We start from the raw sequence: 19,919 nt of genomic DNA on the forward strand, positions 1-19,919 counted from the left end.
AACTCAGAGCTGTTATTTTAGGAGTTGGTCTGTTCAAATCAGGACATATATCTTTTTTGTTTGTTTTCCCTTTATATATATATATATATAGTTTATTATACTTTTAAGTTTTAGGGTACATGTGCACAGTGTGCAGGTTTGTTACATATGTATACATGTGCCATGTTGGTGTGCTGCACCCATTAACTCGTCATTTACATTAGGTATATCTCCTAATACTATCCCTCCCCCCTCCCCCCCACCCCACAACAGGACCCGATGTGTGATGTTCCCTTTCCTGTGTCCAAGTGTTCTCATTGTTCAATTCCCACCTGTGAGTGAGAACATGCAGTGTTTGGTTTTTTGTCCTTGCGATAGTTTGCTGAGAATGATGGTTTCCACCTTCATCCATGTCCCTACAAAGGGCATGAACTCATCATTTTTTATGGCTGCATAGTTTCCATGGTGTATATGTGCCACATTTTCTTAATCCAGTCTATCATTGTTGAACATTTGGGTTGGTTCCAAGTCTTTGCTATTGTGAATAGTGCCACAATAAACATACGTGTGCATGTGTCTTGATAGCAGCATGATTAATAATCCTTTGGGTATATACCCAGTAATGGGATGGCTGGGTCAAATGGTATTTCTAGTTCTAGATCCCTGAGGAATTGCCACACTGTCTTCCACAATGGTTGAACTAGTTTACAGTCCCACCAACAGTGTAAAAGTGTTCCTATTTCTTCATATCCTCTCCAGCACCTGTTGATTCCTGACTTTTTAATGATTGCCATTCTAACCAGTGTGAGATGATATCTCATTGTGGTTTTGATTTGCATTTCTCTGATGGCCAGTGATGATGAGCATTTTTTCATGTGTCTGTTAAAGAGCTTCTGCACAGCAAAAGAAACTACCATCAGAATGAACAGGCAACCTACAGAATGGGAGAAAATTTTTGCAATCTACTCATCTGACAAAGGATTAATATCCAGCATCTACAAAAGACTCAAACAAATTTACAAGAAAAAAACAACCCCATCAAAAAGTGGGCTGAAGGATATGAACAGACACTTCTCAAAAGAAGACATATGTCTTTTTAAGTTTCCACTAAAAGGAGTCTACCTCTGTGTTGTTTTCTGTCTTAAGCTTTCTAGCCCTATTTGAATTTTAACTTCTGTGTATATATTACTTTGGAAAATAAAATTTAACTTTAAAACCAGATAAAGACATCTCAGTAAATCATCACAGACTGTGTGTTCAGCAGTTTAAATGTGACTCCTATAAACTAATTACTTTCATGTCCTTTTTACAGGCTGTTACATCAGACATGTTAGTTGAACATGAACCTGTATGGTTAAACATTAGCTAGTTTACATTTAGACTTAGAAGGAATTAAGTACTCCAGTTCATAGTAGTAGCAGAATAGAATGATAATAAATCACCATAAAACTTTTATAAGAAAAATAGTCTGTAACTAAAAAATAAGCAACAATAAGCAAGAAAGAAAACTAAAAAAAATGAGCATCAAAATATATTTCACAAAGCCAGGAACTTTGAAAGCTATTGGACTTGTTTGCCTCTTTGTGCATATTTTAATAGTATTGACAAATTAATTTATAGGACTGTACTTGACTGGAAAGGGAGAGATGACATCAGCAGGCTAATTGTTGCCACAAGTGATAGCTGACGGTGAGAGACAGATAACTGTTAAATTCCAACACAGGCACTGAAGAAGATACTGGTCTACTATGCTGTGTGAAGATAAAGAATACAAAACAGCTTGTAGTCCTTTAAAGGGTAGTGTGTGACAGTTCAGTTAGGTTGGCATTGACCCAGCACTCTACTGCAGCTATTTAATGCCAGGGATTTAAAATTTTAGGTATTTTGCTATTTATTACTAAATAACTTGTGAAACATCTCCTAATTGCACCCTTGAATTTCACCTTAATTCTGATGCATACCCAAAGAATAGGAATCAAGGATAAGATGTGGAGTAAGTAAAGATGAAGCTGCACGATTTGGATCACTGGGACAGGTACTATATAGAATGATACTTTTTTTTCCATAGTTGCCCACCTTAGAAAGGGCCCTCAGTAATTTTAAACAAAATGCCTTTTGGTTCTCTTTAGAGTTGGTTCACTTTTATTTCAAGTGGGTTTTTTTCTCAGATTCTCTGCTGTTCTCCTTCCCACCCTCCTAACACAAATTACATTGGTCAAACATTTATTTCCAATTGATAAGTAGATAATGTCTGCTATAATAGAATTTAAGTCTGTTTTTCATTTGAGAATCTGAAGGATGAATACCTGATTTGTAAGTTTGATTTTATTTTCTTTATTTGAATGGATGTGTATTAGCCACAGAATGGAGGCAAATTCAGTATCTTTCTTTAACTCTATGCTGTTTCTTTTAGAGGAAGTCCACAAATGAAGGGGACACCCCATTTCAAGGAAGAACAGTGTGCTCCAGCATTAAATTTAGAGATGAGGAAAATACTGGATTTACAAGCACCCATCATGAGGTACAGTACTTTGGTTAAATTTGACATTGTGTGATGACAGTAGACAATGTAGTTCGTAAATCCCATGACCAACAGGAAAGTTAGTTTAATTTCTTTTAATTCAAGATAACTTCTTAGTTCTGGAAATGCTTGATTAACCCTTTAAGACATGGGAAGTTTTACAGATGGCACATTATACTTAAATTATTACAATAAAGCTCATAAATTGAATATACCAACTATAATCTTATTTTGAAATTTATATTTTATAAGGTCTAGAATTGTTTGATTGAGTGATAACAGTCCATATTTCCCAAAACAATACTGATGAAAACACACAAGTTGAGGAAAAGAGAAAGTGCCTTTGTTTCCAAAGTTGCCTTAAGCTTCTGGGAAGTTTATATACACTTGGAAGAAAGTTATGCTTTTTCATCCAAGTATGAATAAAGGTTTTATGACAAAGTGGCCAGAAATACCAGAATACCAAAAATCTATTTTATACCCATTGGTAGAAAAAATCAGGAATCTTACCTACAATTTGGCTTTATTTCTTTAATTGTTGTTCCACTATTGATGTTTTAGTTGTCACTTAGTTTAGCTGCATATCTTTTCCATTGTGTAGATGTAACAAAATTTATTTAAATGATACGCAGCTGTAAAAACATTGAGGACATTCTTTATGGAAAAAAAACTTTCCAAATATGTTGTTGGGTGAAAAAAGCAAAATGCTTGTGTTGCTAATGTTTGTTTTTAAAAGGGAGATGAGGTATCTCCATCTTGTTTAAAAGAGAGAACATGTATTTTTCTAGAAGAATACATAAGAAACTGGGGATGAGAACTGAGTAGCTATGGGACAGGTTTGGGGGAAAAGCTTTTTACTGTGTACTCTTTTTTAATATTGAACTATGTAAATGTATTGAATTATATGAATGTAATGCTAATTTTAAAAAAATCACTCTGACTCAACAGTTCTAAGAAAAGGTTTATTTCACCATTTCTCTTGTTAGAGTACTGTACAGAATGATGCTGAAACATTAAATAAAACTATGCAAGTGGCTGGGTGTTGTCTTGCCTTGTTTGCTCCATCCCCTTCATATCTTACTCTCATAGAAAAGAACACAATTATTATTTGCTTAAATGTAATCAGTGTTACGAAAGATTGAGTTCAGAGTTACTCATCGCCTTGGTCAGAAGGTTATTCATCACTTCACATTTTATTTATTTCAGCATGGGAATCGTTTTCAAGAAAGTAACTTGATATATAAGGAATTCTGAGTGTCTGTAGGTACCAAAAAAGGTGAAACTGTACAGGCTTGGCTTTCTATCTCCAACTGGTGGGAAACCTTGTATGGTGCATGGAAATAGAATAGAAAAAGAACCAAAAAAAAAAAAAAAATTCTGCCATCTTGTCGAAGTTTAACCTGTCAGGTGCTGGGTTTTAATCTATGAATTTCAGTGGTTGGAAATCTGTAAGGTTTCTCTCAAAACTCCAGTGAAATAATTGCATTTCAGAACAAAGTTATCAGCACCAGAAACACATAACTGCTGGAAATTTGAAATTTCCTATAGATTTTGAGTTGAGTGAGAAGACATGAAACTTAGATTTTTGTAACCAATTATTTTCCCTCCTGTCACCACAAATATAAGTCAGATAAGGCTATGGTTAAGCTGTTGCTTATGGGGTAAGAGTACTATCTCATCTTTTATTTTTGATTGAAGAAAAAATATGATTAATGTTAAGCATCCAACTTTTGTTAATTGAGGATAGAGAATGTTTAGAAGGTAAAAACATAATTTTAATAAGAGTTTCCCCTCCCCTTCCCTCCCCTCCCCTCCCTCTCTCCCCACTCCTCCGACAGGGTCTCACCTTGTCACCCAGGCTGAAGTGCAGTGGCACAATCACAGCTCATTGCAGTGGCATGATCACAGCTCACTGCAGCCTCAGCCTCCGGGGCTCCAGTGATCTCACCTCAGCCTATCAAGTAGCTGGGACTACAGGCACACGTCACTACACCACGCTAATTTTTTGTACTTTATTGTAGAGACAAGGTTTCGCCATGTTGTTGAGGCTGGTCTCAAACTCCTAAGCTCAGGCGATCTCCCCTCCTTGGCCTCTCAAAGTGCTGAGATTACAGGTGTTGAGCCACCACACCCAGCCAAGATCCTAAATTTAAACATAGATTTAACACACACGCACACCTGGGATACCACATAGCTCTCATAAAATTAATGAAGTCAATGATTGAAGAGGCTCTCTAAGGATATAACTTAGAGTGTATTTACATAAATTTTTAAGTGTACTCATTAACAGTTGTGATATTAAAAATATTTCAGAACCAGGCTGGGCACAGTGGCTCATGCCTATAATCCCAGCACTTTGGGAGGCCAAGGCGGGCAGGACAGATCATGAGGTCAGGAGTTTGAGACCAGCCTAGCCAACATAGTGAAACCCTGTCTCTACTAAAAATACAAAAAATTAGCTGGGCGTGGTGGCACTCCTGTATTCCCAGCTACTCAGGAGGCTGAGGCACAAGAATTACTTGAACCTGGGAGGCAGAGGTTGCAGTGAGCTGAGATTGCGCCACTGCGCTCCAGCCTGGGCAACAGAGACTGTGTCTCAAAAAAAACAAAAATTTAATAACCAATACAGCGTGAAAAGACATGGGTTATTAGTTATCAAACAGGGTTCTGACATCGCCCCACTACACCAATAATGAATCCTTCAGTTGGCCAGATTTTTCTGAGGGAGGGGAGTCAGTTGTAGCAAACAACTTAGGTGACTTGGGGCAAGGTCTATTTACCAACCTTTATGGAATTATTAGTATTTTAACAACTGACACCAGCTTTTTTATTTCTAAAACATAAACTTTTTATACTCTACCCACCAAATGATACACATAGATTTATCACTGAAATATAAATTTGAAATTAATATATAATGCTTTAAAAAGTGAAATGTCTAAAAACTGGTAATTGTAATTGATTACAAATGGCTGTGAAGTTCAAGAAATAGAGCTGGGTAAAGAAACATCTGTTTCTGATGTTTTTCGGTACTTTTATAGTTGGGGACAAAACAGCAAATTCTACATTACCTGAAATCTTTGGAGTATGAGTAATTGAAGTCAACTTTCCAAAGAATTAAAGGTTTAGTTTAAGAATTAAAATACTAAAAGACATTTTTTCATCATTATGGATTAAAATATTTCTGAAATATGCTCTTAAGTATGAAAAGGAATTTAATAGTATTTAATAGGGTATATATAACATACACATAACATTTTTTGTTTTTCCTTATATAGTATTTGATACTTTGAACACTTTCTTAAATTCATCTTACTTCCTTGGCTTTCTTGATACCAGTTTCTACTGGTTTCCCTGGTTGTCTTTTTCTTTGTGCCAGTACCTTTGCAGTCTCATTTATGGGTTCATCTTTCCTCTAACCCTTTCCCTCTTCTTGCCTCCGTTGCACAAATATTTAGTGACAGATTTACCTAACACTGCCCTTGGGGCTGTGCATACAGAGGTGAGCAAAACAGGCTATTTCCCCATTAAAGAAGTAAATGCTGAATATCTTCACAAATATTGATAAGTGTTGAGATCATGCTATGTAACTATTTTTGATTTCTTGCCTGAGAAGTCCTCTGAAGACGGAGAATATTTTATTCACCGTCGAATATCCAACACAGAGTATAGCACCTGTCACAGAGGATAGGCTCAGTAAATGTTTGTAGAAGGAATGAACAATGTGAGACTTGCTAATACCTAGGAAATATATATTGGCCTGGAACTATACTCCAATACAGTAGCCACTAGTCACACATGAATTTATTTAAATTTACATTAAAGTAAATAAAATTTCAGTTATTTTATTGCACTAGCCATATTTCAAGTGTATAGTCACCACATACAGCTCATAGCTACTGTTTACAGATAGCATAGATATAGAACATTTCCATCTTTATTCAAAGTTTTATTGGACAAGTGCCGGAGCATTGTTACCTCTACACTTAATGGCTCTAGATTGTCGTACTGTTATTAGTTGGGTCTATTCATTTTATGGTTTCTCTACCTCTTTTTCTTTCTTTCTGCTATCACTTCTGTTTCCATCTTCTAATTTGCTGTTTCAATATTTGTAGTTTTTAACTAGTTTTATCAGTTATCAAGTTTGTGACTGTGGCTGCCCATAGGCTTTCATTTCTTCCAGGATTTCTGATTCTAGATTGAAATATACATAGATAAAGTTGCAGATAAATGGAGATGTTTTGTAAATGGTTTCATGATCATTTTTGCATGAGTATTCTCTAAAGCAGTTTTAATATTCATAAACATTGCTTTCCCAGTATGCTGTCTTAAAAATTAATTGATTCTACCTACAGTTTGCAGTCTGTGTTGGAAGATCTCCTGGTTGCTACTTCTGATGGACTTCTTCATCTTATTCACTGGGAAGGAATGACAAATGGAAGGAAAGCCATTAATCTTTGCACAGTACCCTTTTCAGTAGACCTGCAGTCATCTAGAGGTAGCTGTACTTTCTACATGAGGTTGAACCAGTTGTTTAATGTTTGATATCTAGTTAGATATCTGCTATGGATGAACACGTCTTTGGAATTACTTATGCAAGGGGAGAGGTGGGGAGAGTATGAGAGGCGGGGTGAGAGAGGCATTTAGTAGGAAAGGACAGTTTAATTGTTTAGGGTTGTTAGGTCATTATTTTTACCCTTTTAAACTTACAGGTTTTTCTGGCAAAAGGTGAGAGAGTAATTTATTATATTCTTAATCCTATTTCATGTGCTTATTTTTTTCATCAGTAGGTTCATTCCTGGGCTTCACAGATGTACATATCAGAGACATGGAATACTGTGCCACACTTGATGGGTTTGCTGTTGTATTTAATGATGGTAAAGTTGGATTTATTACACCAGTGTCAAGTAGATTTACTGCAGAGGTATGACTTATTTACTATGAAGGGTTTTTTGTTATTGTGTACTTATTTTATTCTTTGTTACCAAATTCTTCTCTATTTTCATCATTCATATAAGATTTTAAGGGTTGTTAATTTTTTAATCAAACCAAACATATAAATAGTATAAGTAGACAACATTCTCTTGGACATGTTAAAGAAAAATAATGATTCCTGTTCTCCTCCCTGCTCTCCTGATGCCTAATTTTCCACTTTTGGAGGCAACTACTTTTTATTCCTTTACTGGTTATTTTGATTTTTAATCTCCATTACTCTGAATATTTCCTTTAATTTTTAGTTTTTAGGCTGTGTTTATTGACTTCTTACTGTGGAAAGTGACCATTTACTTCTCTCTTCCCTGCTTCCACCATACTTATATTCTTCTCATGTTCCCATTATAGTTATTGTGATTTTGATTAGGTTACTATTAACTGTTTATATTTTTATCAATATGTAAGCCCCATTGGTACCTAAACCATGTAGTACTGATGCAGACGTTTTTGCTCCTTAGTTTAGCTAAAAGCATGTTCTTGTCACACAGCCAGGAAAGATTAGGCATGCAGACATACTGAAAGGTGAGGAGAGCAGAATTTGTTAAAAGAAAGCTCTCAGCAAAAAAAGAAGAGGTCCTGCTAACAGGCTCCCACTTCACAGATTGATTACCAAGCCCCAGCACACACACACACACACACACATACACACACACACACACACGCTGAAGAGCCCAGGGTCCTACCCTCTGAACAAGGCGTGAACTTCCCGTGGCCCAACCCCATTCTCCTAGTGCGCCTGTGGGCATTATTCAGAAAGAATCACTCAGGAAAGGGCAAACAGGGGCAGTTACCCCTCTGGATCACCAGTTTCATCTGGGACAAGGAGTCCCATCTTTCAGCCTTCAGGCTCTTTTTGGGCTTGAAGGTTGGGTTTCGCTGGGGACCCTTGGCCGTTTCCTGTCTCTGTCAGTATGTTATAATTATTTTTCCTTTAGTGCAGATTTTTCCTCCTGCTAGGAATTAATGATTGCCTTGTTCTTTACATTTGCTTAATTTTTGTGTACTTATCTCTTACTCAACCCAAACTGTCAGTTGTGTAAATATCCTCCCAGCTTTTTCAAACATATTAGCTGTTGTGTTCATTTCATCTTCTTTTTTGCTTTTTTTTTTTTGGTGGGGGGAAGGAATTTTGCTCTTGTTGTCCAGGCTGGAGTGCAATGGCACGATCTCGGCTCACCACAACCTCCGCCTCTCAGGTTCAAGCGATTCTCCTGCCTCAGCCTCCCGAGTTGCTGGGATTACAGGCATGCACCACCACGCCCGGCTAATTTTGTATTTTTAGTAGAGATGGGGTTTCTCCCTGTTGGTCAGGCTGGTCTTGACCTCCTGAACTCAGGTGATCCACCCACCTCAGCCTCCCAATGTGCTGGGATTACAGGCGTCAGCCATGGTGCCCAGCCCATTTCATCATCATCTTTTTTTTTTTTCTTCCCACAGTACCACAAAACATTTTAATGGAGGAAGAGATGTTTTTTTTTTTTTACCCCGAGGAACTATATCACTTAAGGATGGCTTACAGAAGAAATGAGCTTGCAAAAAACGAGAGAGAGAGAGTGTGTGTGTGTGTGTGTGTGTCTGTGTGCATACCTATGCAGTGTAAGTGTGGGTCTGTAGGTATGTATCACATGTCCACATGCATGTTCATAGCCTCCATGCACATGTAAATAATTCTTCATAAAAACTTTTCTGACTTTAATACTAGAAAGAACTTACACTGGTTTTCTGAAGCCCACTGTGATATCAGAGATCGCTTTCTAAATGCATCTTTTTTTTTTTTTTTTTTAAGTTCTAGGGTATATGTGCACAGCACGCAGGTTTGTTACATATGTATATATGTGCCATGTTGGTGTGCTGCACCCATTAACTTGTCATTTCATTAGGTATATCTCCTAATGCTATCCCTCCCCCCTCCACCGACCCCACGACAGGCCCTGGTGTGTGATGTTCCCTACCCTGTGTCCAAATGTTCTCATTGTTCAATTCCCACCTGTGAGTGAGAACATACGGTGTTTGGTTTTCGGTCCTTGCGATAGTTTGCTCAGAATGATGGTTTCCAGCTTCATCCATGTGCCTACAAAGGACATGAACTCATCCTTTTTTATGGCTGCATAGTAATCCATGGTGTATATGTGCCGCATTTTCTTTATCCAGCCTGTCATTGATGGACATTTGGGTTGGGTCCAAGTCTTTGCTATTTGAATAGTGCTGCAATAAACATGCATGTGCGTGTGTCCTTATGGCAGCATGATTTACAATCCTTTGGGTATATACCCAGTAATGGGATGGCTGGGTCAAATGGTATTTCTAGTTCTAGATCCTTGAAGAATCGCCACACTGTCTTCCACAATGGTTGAACTAGTTGACAGTCCCACCAACAGTGTAAAAGTGTTCCTATTTCTCCACATCCTCTCCAGGACCTGTTGTTTCCTAACTTTTTAATGATCACCATTTTAACTGGTGTGAGATAGTATCTCATTGTGGTTTTGATTTGCATTTCTTTGACGGCCAGTGATGATGAGCGTTTTTTCATATGTCTTTTGGCTGCATAAATGTCTTCTTTTGAGAAGTGTCTGTTCATAGCCTTTGCCCACTTTTTGATGGGGTTGTTTGATTTTTTTTCTTGTAAATTTGTTTAAGTTCTTTGTAGATTCTGGATATTAGCCCTTTGTCAGATGGGTAGATTATAAAAATTTTTTCCCATTCTGTAGGTTGCCTGTTCACTCTGATGGTAGTTTCTTTTGCTGTGCAGAAGCTCTTTAGTTTAATTAGATCCCATTTGTCAATTTTGGCTTTTGTTGCCATTGCTTTTGGTGTTTTAGTCATGAAGTCCCTGCCCATGCCTATGGCCTGAATGGAATTGTCTAGGTTTTCTTCTAGGGTTTTTATGGTTTTAGGTCTAACATTTAAGTCTTTCATCCATCTTGAATTAATTTTTGTATAAGGTGTAAGGAAGGGATGCAGTTTCAGCTTTCTACATATGGCTAGCCCGTTTTCCCAGCACCATTTATTAAATAGGGAATCCTTTCCCCATTGCTTGTTTTTGTCAGGTTTGTCAAAGATCAGATGGTTGTAGATGTGTGGTATTATTTCTGAGGGCTCTGTTCTGTTCCATTGGTCTATATCTCTGTTTTGGTAGCAGTACCATGCTGTTTTGGTTACTGTAGCCTTGTAGTATAGTTTGAAGTCAGGTAGCGTGATGCCTCCAGCTTTGTTCTTTTGGCTTAGGATTGTCTTGGCAATGCGGGCTCTTTTTTGGTTCCATATGAACTTGAAAGTAGTTTTTTCCAATTCTGTGAAGAAAGTCATTGGTAGCTTGTTGGGGATGGCATTGAATCTATAAATTACCTTGGGCAGTATGGCCATTTTCACGATGTTGATTCTTCCTACCCATGAGCATGGAATGTTCTTCCATTTGTTTGTGTCCTCTTTTATTTCTTTGAGCAGTGGTTTGTAGTTCTCCTTGAAGAGGTCCTTCACATCCCTTGTAAGTTGGATTCCTAGGTATTTTATTCTCTTTGAATCAATTGTGAATGGGAGTTCACTCATGATTTGGCTCTTTGTCTGTTATTGGTGTATAGGAATGCTTGTGATTTTTTGCACATTGATTTTGTATCCTGAGACTTTGCTGAAGTTGCCTATCAGCTTAAGGAGATTTTGGGCTGAGACTATGGAGTTTCCTAGATGTACAATCATGTCATCTGCAAACAGGGACAATTTGACTTCCTGTTTTCCTAATTCAATACCCTTTATTTCTTTCTCCTGCCTGATTGCCCTGGCCAGAACTTCCAACACTATGTTGAATAGGAGTGGTGAGAGAGGGCATCCCTGTCTTGTGCCAGTTTTCAAAGGGAATGCTTCCAGTTTTCGCACATTCAATATGATATTCATGGGTTTGTCATAAATAGCTCTTATTATTTTGAGGTATGTTCCATCAATACCTAGTTTATTGAGACTTTTTAGCATGAAGAGCTGTGGAATTTTGTCAGAGGCCTTTTCGGCATCTATTCAGATAATCACGTGGTTTTCATCTTTGGTTCTGTTTATATGCTGGATTACGTTTATTGATTTGCGTATGTTGAACCAGCCGTGCATCCCAGGGATGAAGCCAACTTGATAGTGGTCGATAAGCTTTTTGATGTGCTGCTGGATTCAGTTTGCCAGTATTTTATTGAGGGTTTTTGTATCAATGTTCATCAAGGATATTGGTCTAAAATTCTCTTCTTTTGTTTTGTCTCTGCCAGGCTTTGGATCAGGATGATGCAGGCCTCATAAAATGAGTTAGGGAGGATTCCTTCTTTTTCTATTGATTGGAATAGTTTCAGAAGGAATGGTACCAGCTCCTCTTTGTACCTCTGGTAGAATTTGGCTGTGAATCTGTCTCGTCCTGGACTTTTTTTGGTTGGGAGGCTATTAATTATTGCTTCAATTTCAGAGCCTGTTATTGGTCTATTCAGGGATTCAACTTCTTCCTGGTTTAGTCTTGGGAGGATGTACGTGTCCAGGAATTTATCCATTTCTTCTAGATTTTCTAGTTTATTTGCGTATAGGTGTTTATAGTATTCTCTGATGGTAGTTTGTATTTCTGTGGGATCGGTGGTCATATCCCCTTTATCATTTTTTATTGTGTCTATTTGATTCTTCTCTCTTTACTTCTTTATTAGTCTTGCTAGTGGTCTATCAATTTTGTCGATCTTTTCAAAAAACCAGCTTCTGGATTCATTGATTTTTTTGAAAGGTTTTTTTGTGTCTCTATTTCCTTCAGTTCTGCTCTGATCTTAGTTATTTCTTACCTTCTGCTAGCTTTTGAACGTGTTTGCTCTTGCTTCTCTAGTTCTTTTAATTGTGATGTTAGGGTGTCAATTTTAGATCTTTCCTGCTTTCTCTTATGGGCATTTAATACTATAAATTTCCCTCTACACCCTGCTTTAAATATGTCCCAGAGATTCTGGTATGTCGTGTCTTTGTTCTCGTTGGTTTCAAAGAACATCTTTATTTCTGCCTTCATTTCGTTATGTACCCAGTAGTCATTTGGGAGCAGGTTGTTCAGTTTCCATGTAGTTGAGTGGTTTTGAGTGAGTTTCTTAATCCTGAGTTCTAGTTTGATTGCACTGTGGTCTGAGAGACAGTTTGTTATAATTTCTGTTTTTTTACATTTGCTGAGGAGTGCTTCCAACTATGCGGTCAATTTTGGAATAAGTGCAATGTGGTGCTGAGAAGAATGTATATTCTGTTGATATGGGGTGGAGAGTTCTGTAGATGTCTATTAGGACCACTTGGTGCAGAGCTGAGTTCAATTCCTGGATACCCTTGTTAACTTTCTGTCTCGTTGATCTGTCTTATGTTGACAGTGGGGTGTTAAAGTCTCCCATTATTATTGTGTGGGAGTCTAAGTCTCTTTGTAGGTCTCTAAGGGCTGGGTGCTCCTGTACTGGGTGCATATATATTTAGGATAGTAAGCTCTTCTTGTTGAATTGATCCCTTTACCATTATGTAATGGCCTTCTTTGTCTCTTTTGATCTTTGTTGGTTTAAAATCTGTTTTATCAGAGACTAGGATTGCAACCCCTGCTTTTTTTGTTGTTTTCCATTTGCTTCGTAGATCTTCCTCCATCCCTTTATTTTGACCCTATTTGTGTCTCTCTGCACGTGAGATAGGTCTCCAGAATACAGCACAATGATGGGTCTTGACACTTTATCCAATTTGCCAGTCTGTGTCTTTTAATTGGAGCATTTAGCCCATTTACATTTAAGGTTAATACTGTTATGTGTGAATTTGATCCTGTCATTATGATGTTAGCTGGTTATTTTGCACGTTAGTTGATGCAGTTTATTCCTAGCATCGGTGGTATTTACAATTTGGCATGTTTTTGCAGTGGCTGGTGCCAGTTCTTCCTTTCCATGTTTAGTGCTTCCTTCAGGAGCTCTTGTAAGGCAAGCCTGGTGGTGACAAAATCTCTCAGCATTTGCTTGTTTGTAAAGGATTTTATTTCTCCTTCATTTATGAAGCTTAGTTTGGCTGGATATGAAATTCTGGGTTGAAAATTCTTTTCTTTAAGAATGTTGAATATTGGCCCCCACTCTTTTCTGGCTTGTAGAGTTTCTGCCAAGAGATCCGCTGTTAGTCTGATGGGCTTCCCTTTGTGGGTAACCCGACCTTTCTCTCTGGCTTCCCTTAACATTTTTTCCTTCATTTCAACTTTGGTGAATCTGACAATTATGTGTCTTGGAGTTGCTCTTCTCGAGGAGTATCTTTGTGGTGTTCCCTGTATTTCCTGAATTTGAATGTTGACCTGCGTTGCTAGATTGGGGAAGTTCTCCTGGATAATATCCTGCAGAGTGTTTTCCAACTTGGTTCCATTCTCCCCGTCACTTTCAGGTCCAGCAATCAGATGTAGATTTGGTCTTTTCACATAGTCCCATTTTTCTGGGAGGCTTTGTTCATTTCTTTTTGCTCTTTTTTTGCTAAACTTCTCTTCTTCGTTTCATTCGTTTGATCTTCAATCATTTGATCAAATCGGCTACTGAAGCTTGTGCATGCATCACATAGTTCTCGTGCCATGGTTTTCAGCTCCATCATGTCATTTCAGGTCCTCTCTACGCTGTTTGTTCTAGTTAGCCATTTGTCTAATCTTTTTTCAAGGTTTTTTGCTTCTTTGCAATGAGTTCGAATATCCTCCTTTAGCTTGGAGAAGTTTGTTATTACTGATCGTCTGAAGCCTTCTTCTCTCAACTCATCAAAGTCATTCTCCATCTAGCTTTGTTCCATTGCTGGCAAGGAGCTGTGTTCCTTTGGAGGAGAAGAGGCCCTCTGATTTTTAGAATTTTCAGCTTTTCTGCTCTGGTTTCTCCCCATCTTTGTGGTTTTTATCTACCTTTGGTCTTTGATGATGGTGACATACAAACGGTGTTTTGGTGTGGATGTCCTTTCTGTTTGTTAGTTTTCCTTCTAACAGTCAGGACCCTCAGCTGCAGGTCTGTTGGAGTTTGCTGGAGGTCCACTCCAGACCCTGTTTGCCTGGGTATCACCAGTGGAGGCTGCAGAGCCGCAAATATTGCAGAACGGCAAATGTTGCTGCCTGATCCTTCCTCTGGAAGCTTCGTCTCAGAGGGGCACCCGGCTGGATGAGGTGTCAGTTGGTCCCTAATGGGAGGTGTCACCCAGTTAGGGTACTCCTGAGATTCCCACTTGAGGAGGCAGTCTGTCTGTTCTCAGACCTGAGACTCTGTGCTGGGCGAACCACTACTCTCTTCAAAGCTGTTAGACAGGGACATTTACGTCTGCAGAAGTGTCTGCTGCCTTTTGTTCAGCTATACTCTGCCCCCAGGGGTGGAGTCTACAGAGGCAGGCAAGCCTCCTTGAGCTGCGGTGGGCTCCACCCAGTTGGAGCCTCCCTGCGGCTTTGTTTACCTACTCAAGCCTTAGCAATGGCGGACGCCCCTCCCCCAGCTTCGCTGCCGTCTTGCAGTTTGATCTCAGACGCTGTGCTAGCAGTGAGTGAGGCTCCGTGGGCATGGGACCCTCCAAGCCAGGCACAGGATATAATCTCCTGGTGTGCCATTTGCTAAGACCCTTGGAAAAGCGCAGTATTAGGGTGGGAGTGTCCCGATTTTCCAGGTACCATCTGTCACGGCTTCCTTTGGCTAGGAAAGGGAATTCCCCGACCCCTTGCACTTCCTGGGTGAGGCGATGCCCCGTCCTGCTTCGGCTCACACTCCATGGGCTGCCCCCACTGTCTGACAAGCCCCAGTGAGATGAACCTGGTACTTCAGTTGGAAATGCAGAAATCACCCATCCTCTGCATCGCTCACGCTGGGAGCTGTAGACCGGAGCCGTTCCTATTTGGCCATCTTGGAACCTCCCATTTCATCTTCGAAAAGAATTTTTCTTGGAGCCTTCTGGCCTGCTCCAAATTAGACTGCTTGCTTACTGTAATCTTTAACACACCTGTTTTTTGGCCTTCTGTCATGATTATCCTGAGATTCCCTTTACTCTTATTTGTGTGGGATCTTTTAATAGCTAATAGCTAATTAATGTATGGATTTGGCTGCTGTGACAGAGACCTAAAATTAAAATGATTTATTGAAAACTGAATTTTGGTTGGTTTGGTTTACTATGTCCTTTACCATACGATGAGCTGACTGAGTTATTTCCTTGGGGGTCCTCCTACCTTTAGAGTCATGCCTTTCCCGCTCTCCCTCCCTTCTGCTCCCCTCTCCTTCCCTCTCTGTCTCCAGTGTTCCTTGGAGAAGAATCCTGCAGTCCTTTCTAGAGGATATATACTTGGCTACCCTAATATTCTGGGATTTGAGTTACAGAAGAGTTAAGGGTCCAAATTCAAGATGTGAACCTTTATTTTCAATCCCTGTTTTCAGTGTGGTCCATAGGCCTCTGGTGGAGGGGGGTACGGGTGGGGGTGTTTTGTTTTGTTTATCTCCAAAGAAAAATATCCAGTTTTCTGTAGGAGTGGAGGTGGGGTATTTTTTGGCTGCTCAGCCTTGGGGAAGTGCTCTGGGAGGACCTAGTTGCTTCTTTAAGTAGGTTTTGAACCACCTCTACAACATTTAGTTTAGCCTTTCAAAGACACCTGAATTCCCAAGCCTTTCGTGTACCCTACAACTTAGATGTTTCTCAGCATTCTTCCCTGCCAGTTAAGGATTCTACTCATTGATATGCTTTCCAGCTTCTAAAATTTTCTAATGCCACCTCCTATTATTTTTGTCTTTGCTGCTTTATGTTTTTTTAAAAACTCTTTTCTCTTGTAGAAGTTACAGTTTTAGGAGTCCAAGAAGCTAAATATTTATATTCAGTCATCTCTCTTTAACTGGAAAGGAATTTAAGTTTTTAATGGCCTTTTTTAATTGTTGTCATTCTGTTTAGTATCAACTTTAATATTCCTATCTAATATCTTCCGTTATCAACTTTATTCAGTTAGTAAGGTACTAAATAATATATTTGTGATCACCTGTGTCAGTATATAAATAAGAATAAAAATAAACTTTTGATGAATTAGAAAAAAAAAATCTCTTTTTTTTTCCTATAAGGTGCATATATATTTGTAATTATCTTTGGGACTTAAATGTTTAGACTGGAAATAAAAATATTAGAGTTGAAAAAGTGACTCTTTTCCAAGTAATTTAGAGTTAGTATAAAATATATTCTCAGTGTTTATTAGTATGTAATTAAATATTTTTTTCTAATAAGTTAAGGATTTAAAAACTAATGAAAAGCAGATGGGCATTACTAAATAAGGTATAGATAGAAAATACAAATTACAAGAAAACAGTACATATGTATTACTGGTAATAGGGAAATAACTAAATGACATTTAACAGATGTGTTAAAATGTGATTATGTCAGTCCTCTGTGGAGACTCATTCAGTAGGACTAGATTATTAGGACAGAACCTCCTGAGGACTAAAAGAGCTGGAGAAAAAATATATTTTTTAATATGCTTGAAGGCCTTGGAGAGCAAACAAGACAGTAAAGAGTTGCCAGACTAAGGGAGGCCAGCAATCCAGTGAGCTGAGCCCAATATTTAAGCCTACAATGAACATGAACAAACTAGGCTATATGCAACAACACAGAGATCTTACAGACATGGTAAGCAAAAACAGCTAGACACAAAAGAATACATGCTATGATTCCATTTTAGATAAAAATTAAAGGGCAAATAATGTAGGCAGTTCTAAATTAGAGTATATATGGGTGCATGTTTAAGTGGTAATGAGTTAAAAGAAAGAAGGAGGTGATTACCATGTAAATGTGGATTTTTTTGTTGTAGGGGTGTGAGGATACAGTGATTGGGAAGGGCACTATTGGGAGACTTTTCGGTACTCACGATTCTTGGCCTGAGTAGCAATTCCACAAGTGTTTGCTTTGTGATATTAATGGAGATGTACGTTTCATTTTCATGTATTCTTTATTATAATTCATGACAGACAAGGTTTAAAAATTTTAATATTCTTCTTCTATATAACTTGAAGAAAAAGCCACAATTCTTATGGTGGCCTTCAGAGCCCTAAATATCTGACCTCCTGTTACATCTCTTACCACATATACTACTTTCCTTTCACAACCCATCCACTTCACTCTATCCACACAGGCTTCTTTGCTGGTCTTTGAGCATGCCAGAAATGCTACTACAATAGGGCTTTTATACTTGTTTTATTTCTTTGAGGACTTTCCTCAAAAGGCATCCTTATAGGGAAACCTGTTTAATATTACACCCTTCCCCTGTACTCCCTCTACACCACCATTGCTTAATTTTTTTTGTATAGTATTTTTTAACCTCCAATATTCAGTATACTTTTTTAACTTGTCTGTCTCTTGACTCAAATGTAAAGCAAGGATACAAGTAGAGATTTTGGTGTGCTAGTATAGCCTCAGCACCTGGAGCAGTGCCTGGTAAATGGTAACCACCTAGAAAATACTTACTGTAGGATTGAATTTCAGTCTAAGCAGCAGTTCAGAGAAATAATGCTCACTGCTGTCTTCACCATTTGTGACATAAAATGTCCAGTTTTATTAAAATTAAAAGATAAAATTGCTACTAAAGCAAAGATTCCATGTTTTGATAGTAGATTGTATAGCTGATTGTGGAATTAAATGAAATCTGTAGAATTCTAGTTCAAATAGTTGTGATTATATTGTATTTTTAATGTTTACTATTAGGATCATCCAAAAATAAAGTGCTGTATTACAGTGTGCCACTTTTTGTGGTAACTGAACTAATGATTATGACCTTTGCCTTGGAATTTATCATCTAAAATGTCTGTGATTTGACAAATAAGAGCAAACAACTGAGCTGAATCTGTTCTCTGTATGGAGATAGCATATGGAAAAAGCATATACGCTTACTAATAATGTCATTTATTTATTGAATGCTTGTTGAATGGTAGGCATTGTCCTAAATAGTTTACATGTGTATCTTCATTTAATCTTTGAAACACCTAAGAGGTAAATACGATAAGAAAACTGAAGCTTAAAAAAGATCAAATAATTATTTTGAGGAGTGAAAGCAGACCTGAGCTGTCAGGCTTCCAGATAACATGCTATTAACCATTACATTATAAAGAAGGGAACTGTAGAGAATAGTAAGCAGTTTTGCTTCTAACAAATAAGCCAAACAGAATGTACTACTTTTCACTGACTGAGAAGTTAAATACTATGTGCTAGGTGATGAAAATAATTACAGTGAGCAAGTTAGATGCTGTTTCCGCTGTCAAAGTGTTTACATTCTAACAAGAAAGTCATCTTTATTTGAGTTTGGAGATGAATTTCCATATTTTAGTGTTTTTTAAATAAATTAACTAGCACTGGACTGAGCTGAGTATTTATCAGACCAATTCATGAGAAGTTTGAGGTTTTAAGGGAGACTATTTGGTAGTATTTTAAGGGAGACTATTGTGGTAGTCCTGGTGGGATATTTTCCTCTGCAGATGAAACCAAATAAAGCATTATGAAATTGTACGTTTATTGAAGGAGAATTATACTGACTACAGTAAGTTTGGAGAAACACTTTTTAAGCCTTAACTATTTTTCTTTATTATAGCAGCTTCATGGAGTTTGGCCACAAGATGTTGTTGACGGAACGTGTGTAGCAGTAAATAACAAGTATCGACTAATGGCATTTGGCTGTGTGAGGTATAATTGATGTAGACTTTTGCATTTTTAAGAGTTGTTGCAAAAAATACTGTTTTTTTTTTTGGAAACATAAGATGTTCCTAACACACTTATAAACTGTATCATGATATCATAATTTGTCAGTCAACCTTAATATGAAACGTAAAAGTATTTTATTAGATTGAAACAAACAAGTAAAGGGCAGATTTTGGAGGTTGAGCATGTTAATTTGTAAAAGTTAGCTTTTTCTTCAGTGGTAGAAAATTGAGTTACAAGTTAAACAGAATAAATCAGTTAAAGTTTAGGTTCTTTATTGTTTAAAAGAGGATTTGGAAGATTTTTTTTTAAATAATCTTAATTTTTAAGACATCAGCATTCATGATGCCTTCAAATTAGTGGGTGTGCTTTAGTTAACAAGCAAATTTAAAGTGCACATATGAAACCAGTTTCTTGCTTTAGTTCATTAGAGATTTTAGAAATAAAATTGAATGAAATTATTTATTCAACAAGTATCTGTGTGCCTATCACATACCAGCCATAGTTCTAAGCACTTGATACATTAGAAAACAAAGGTACTAAACTTGGTTGAGCTTAAATTTTAGCTCATAAATTTTAGCTAAAATAAAAAGATTATATTAGTTGTTATAATGCCTTGCAATGTATATAGTGCTTTTTAGTTTTCTAAACTCTTTCTTAAATATAAAATCCTATGTTGCCCTCAAAATGAGACTTGGTTGTTCTATAGAACATAATGTCTAGTATAGTCTCCAGCCATATCATCACCACCCAATTTAAGTATCAAAGA

The 19,919-nt window shown here is 37.7% G+C and overlaps 1 protein-coding gene across 6 annotated transcripts in view; it reads left to right on the forward strand.

Annotated features, from left to right (window-relative positions):
• Window positions 1-19,919, forward strand: part of RIC1 (RIC1 homolog, RAB6A GEF complex partner 1) — a 144,688-nt gene that overhangs the window by 80,105 nt on the left and 44,664 nt on the right. For 5 of the 6 annotated variants that reach the window (XR_004029394.1, XM_003273825.4, XM_030809932.1 and 2 more), the window contains 4 exons: window positions 2,393-2,500; window positions 6,856-6,998; window positions 7,288-7,424; window positions 19,044-19,135. Coding sequence is in view for 5 of the 6 variants with exons in the window: in XM_003273825.4 (XP_003273873.2) it covers window positions 2,393-2,500; window positions 6,856-6,998; window positions 7,288-7,424; window positions 19,044-19,135 (480 nt within the window). In the remaining variant the exon portion in view is untranslated. The remainder of the gene's footprint in view (window positions 1-2,392; window positions 2,501-6,855; window positions 6,999-7,287; window positions 7,425-19,043; window positions 19,136-19,919) is intronic. The other variant, XM_030809872.1, reaches the window with a different exon arrangement.

The sequence above is a fragment of the Nomascus leucogenys genome, chromosome 1a (genome assembly GCF_006542625.1).
Source record: "Nomascus leucogenys isolate Asia chromosome 1a, Asia_NLE_v1, whole genome shotgun sequence".
NCBI classification, from domain to species: domain Eukaryota; kingdom Metazoa; phylum Chordata; class Mammalia; order Primates; family Hylobatidae; genus Nomascus; species Nomascus leucogenys.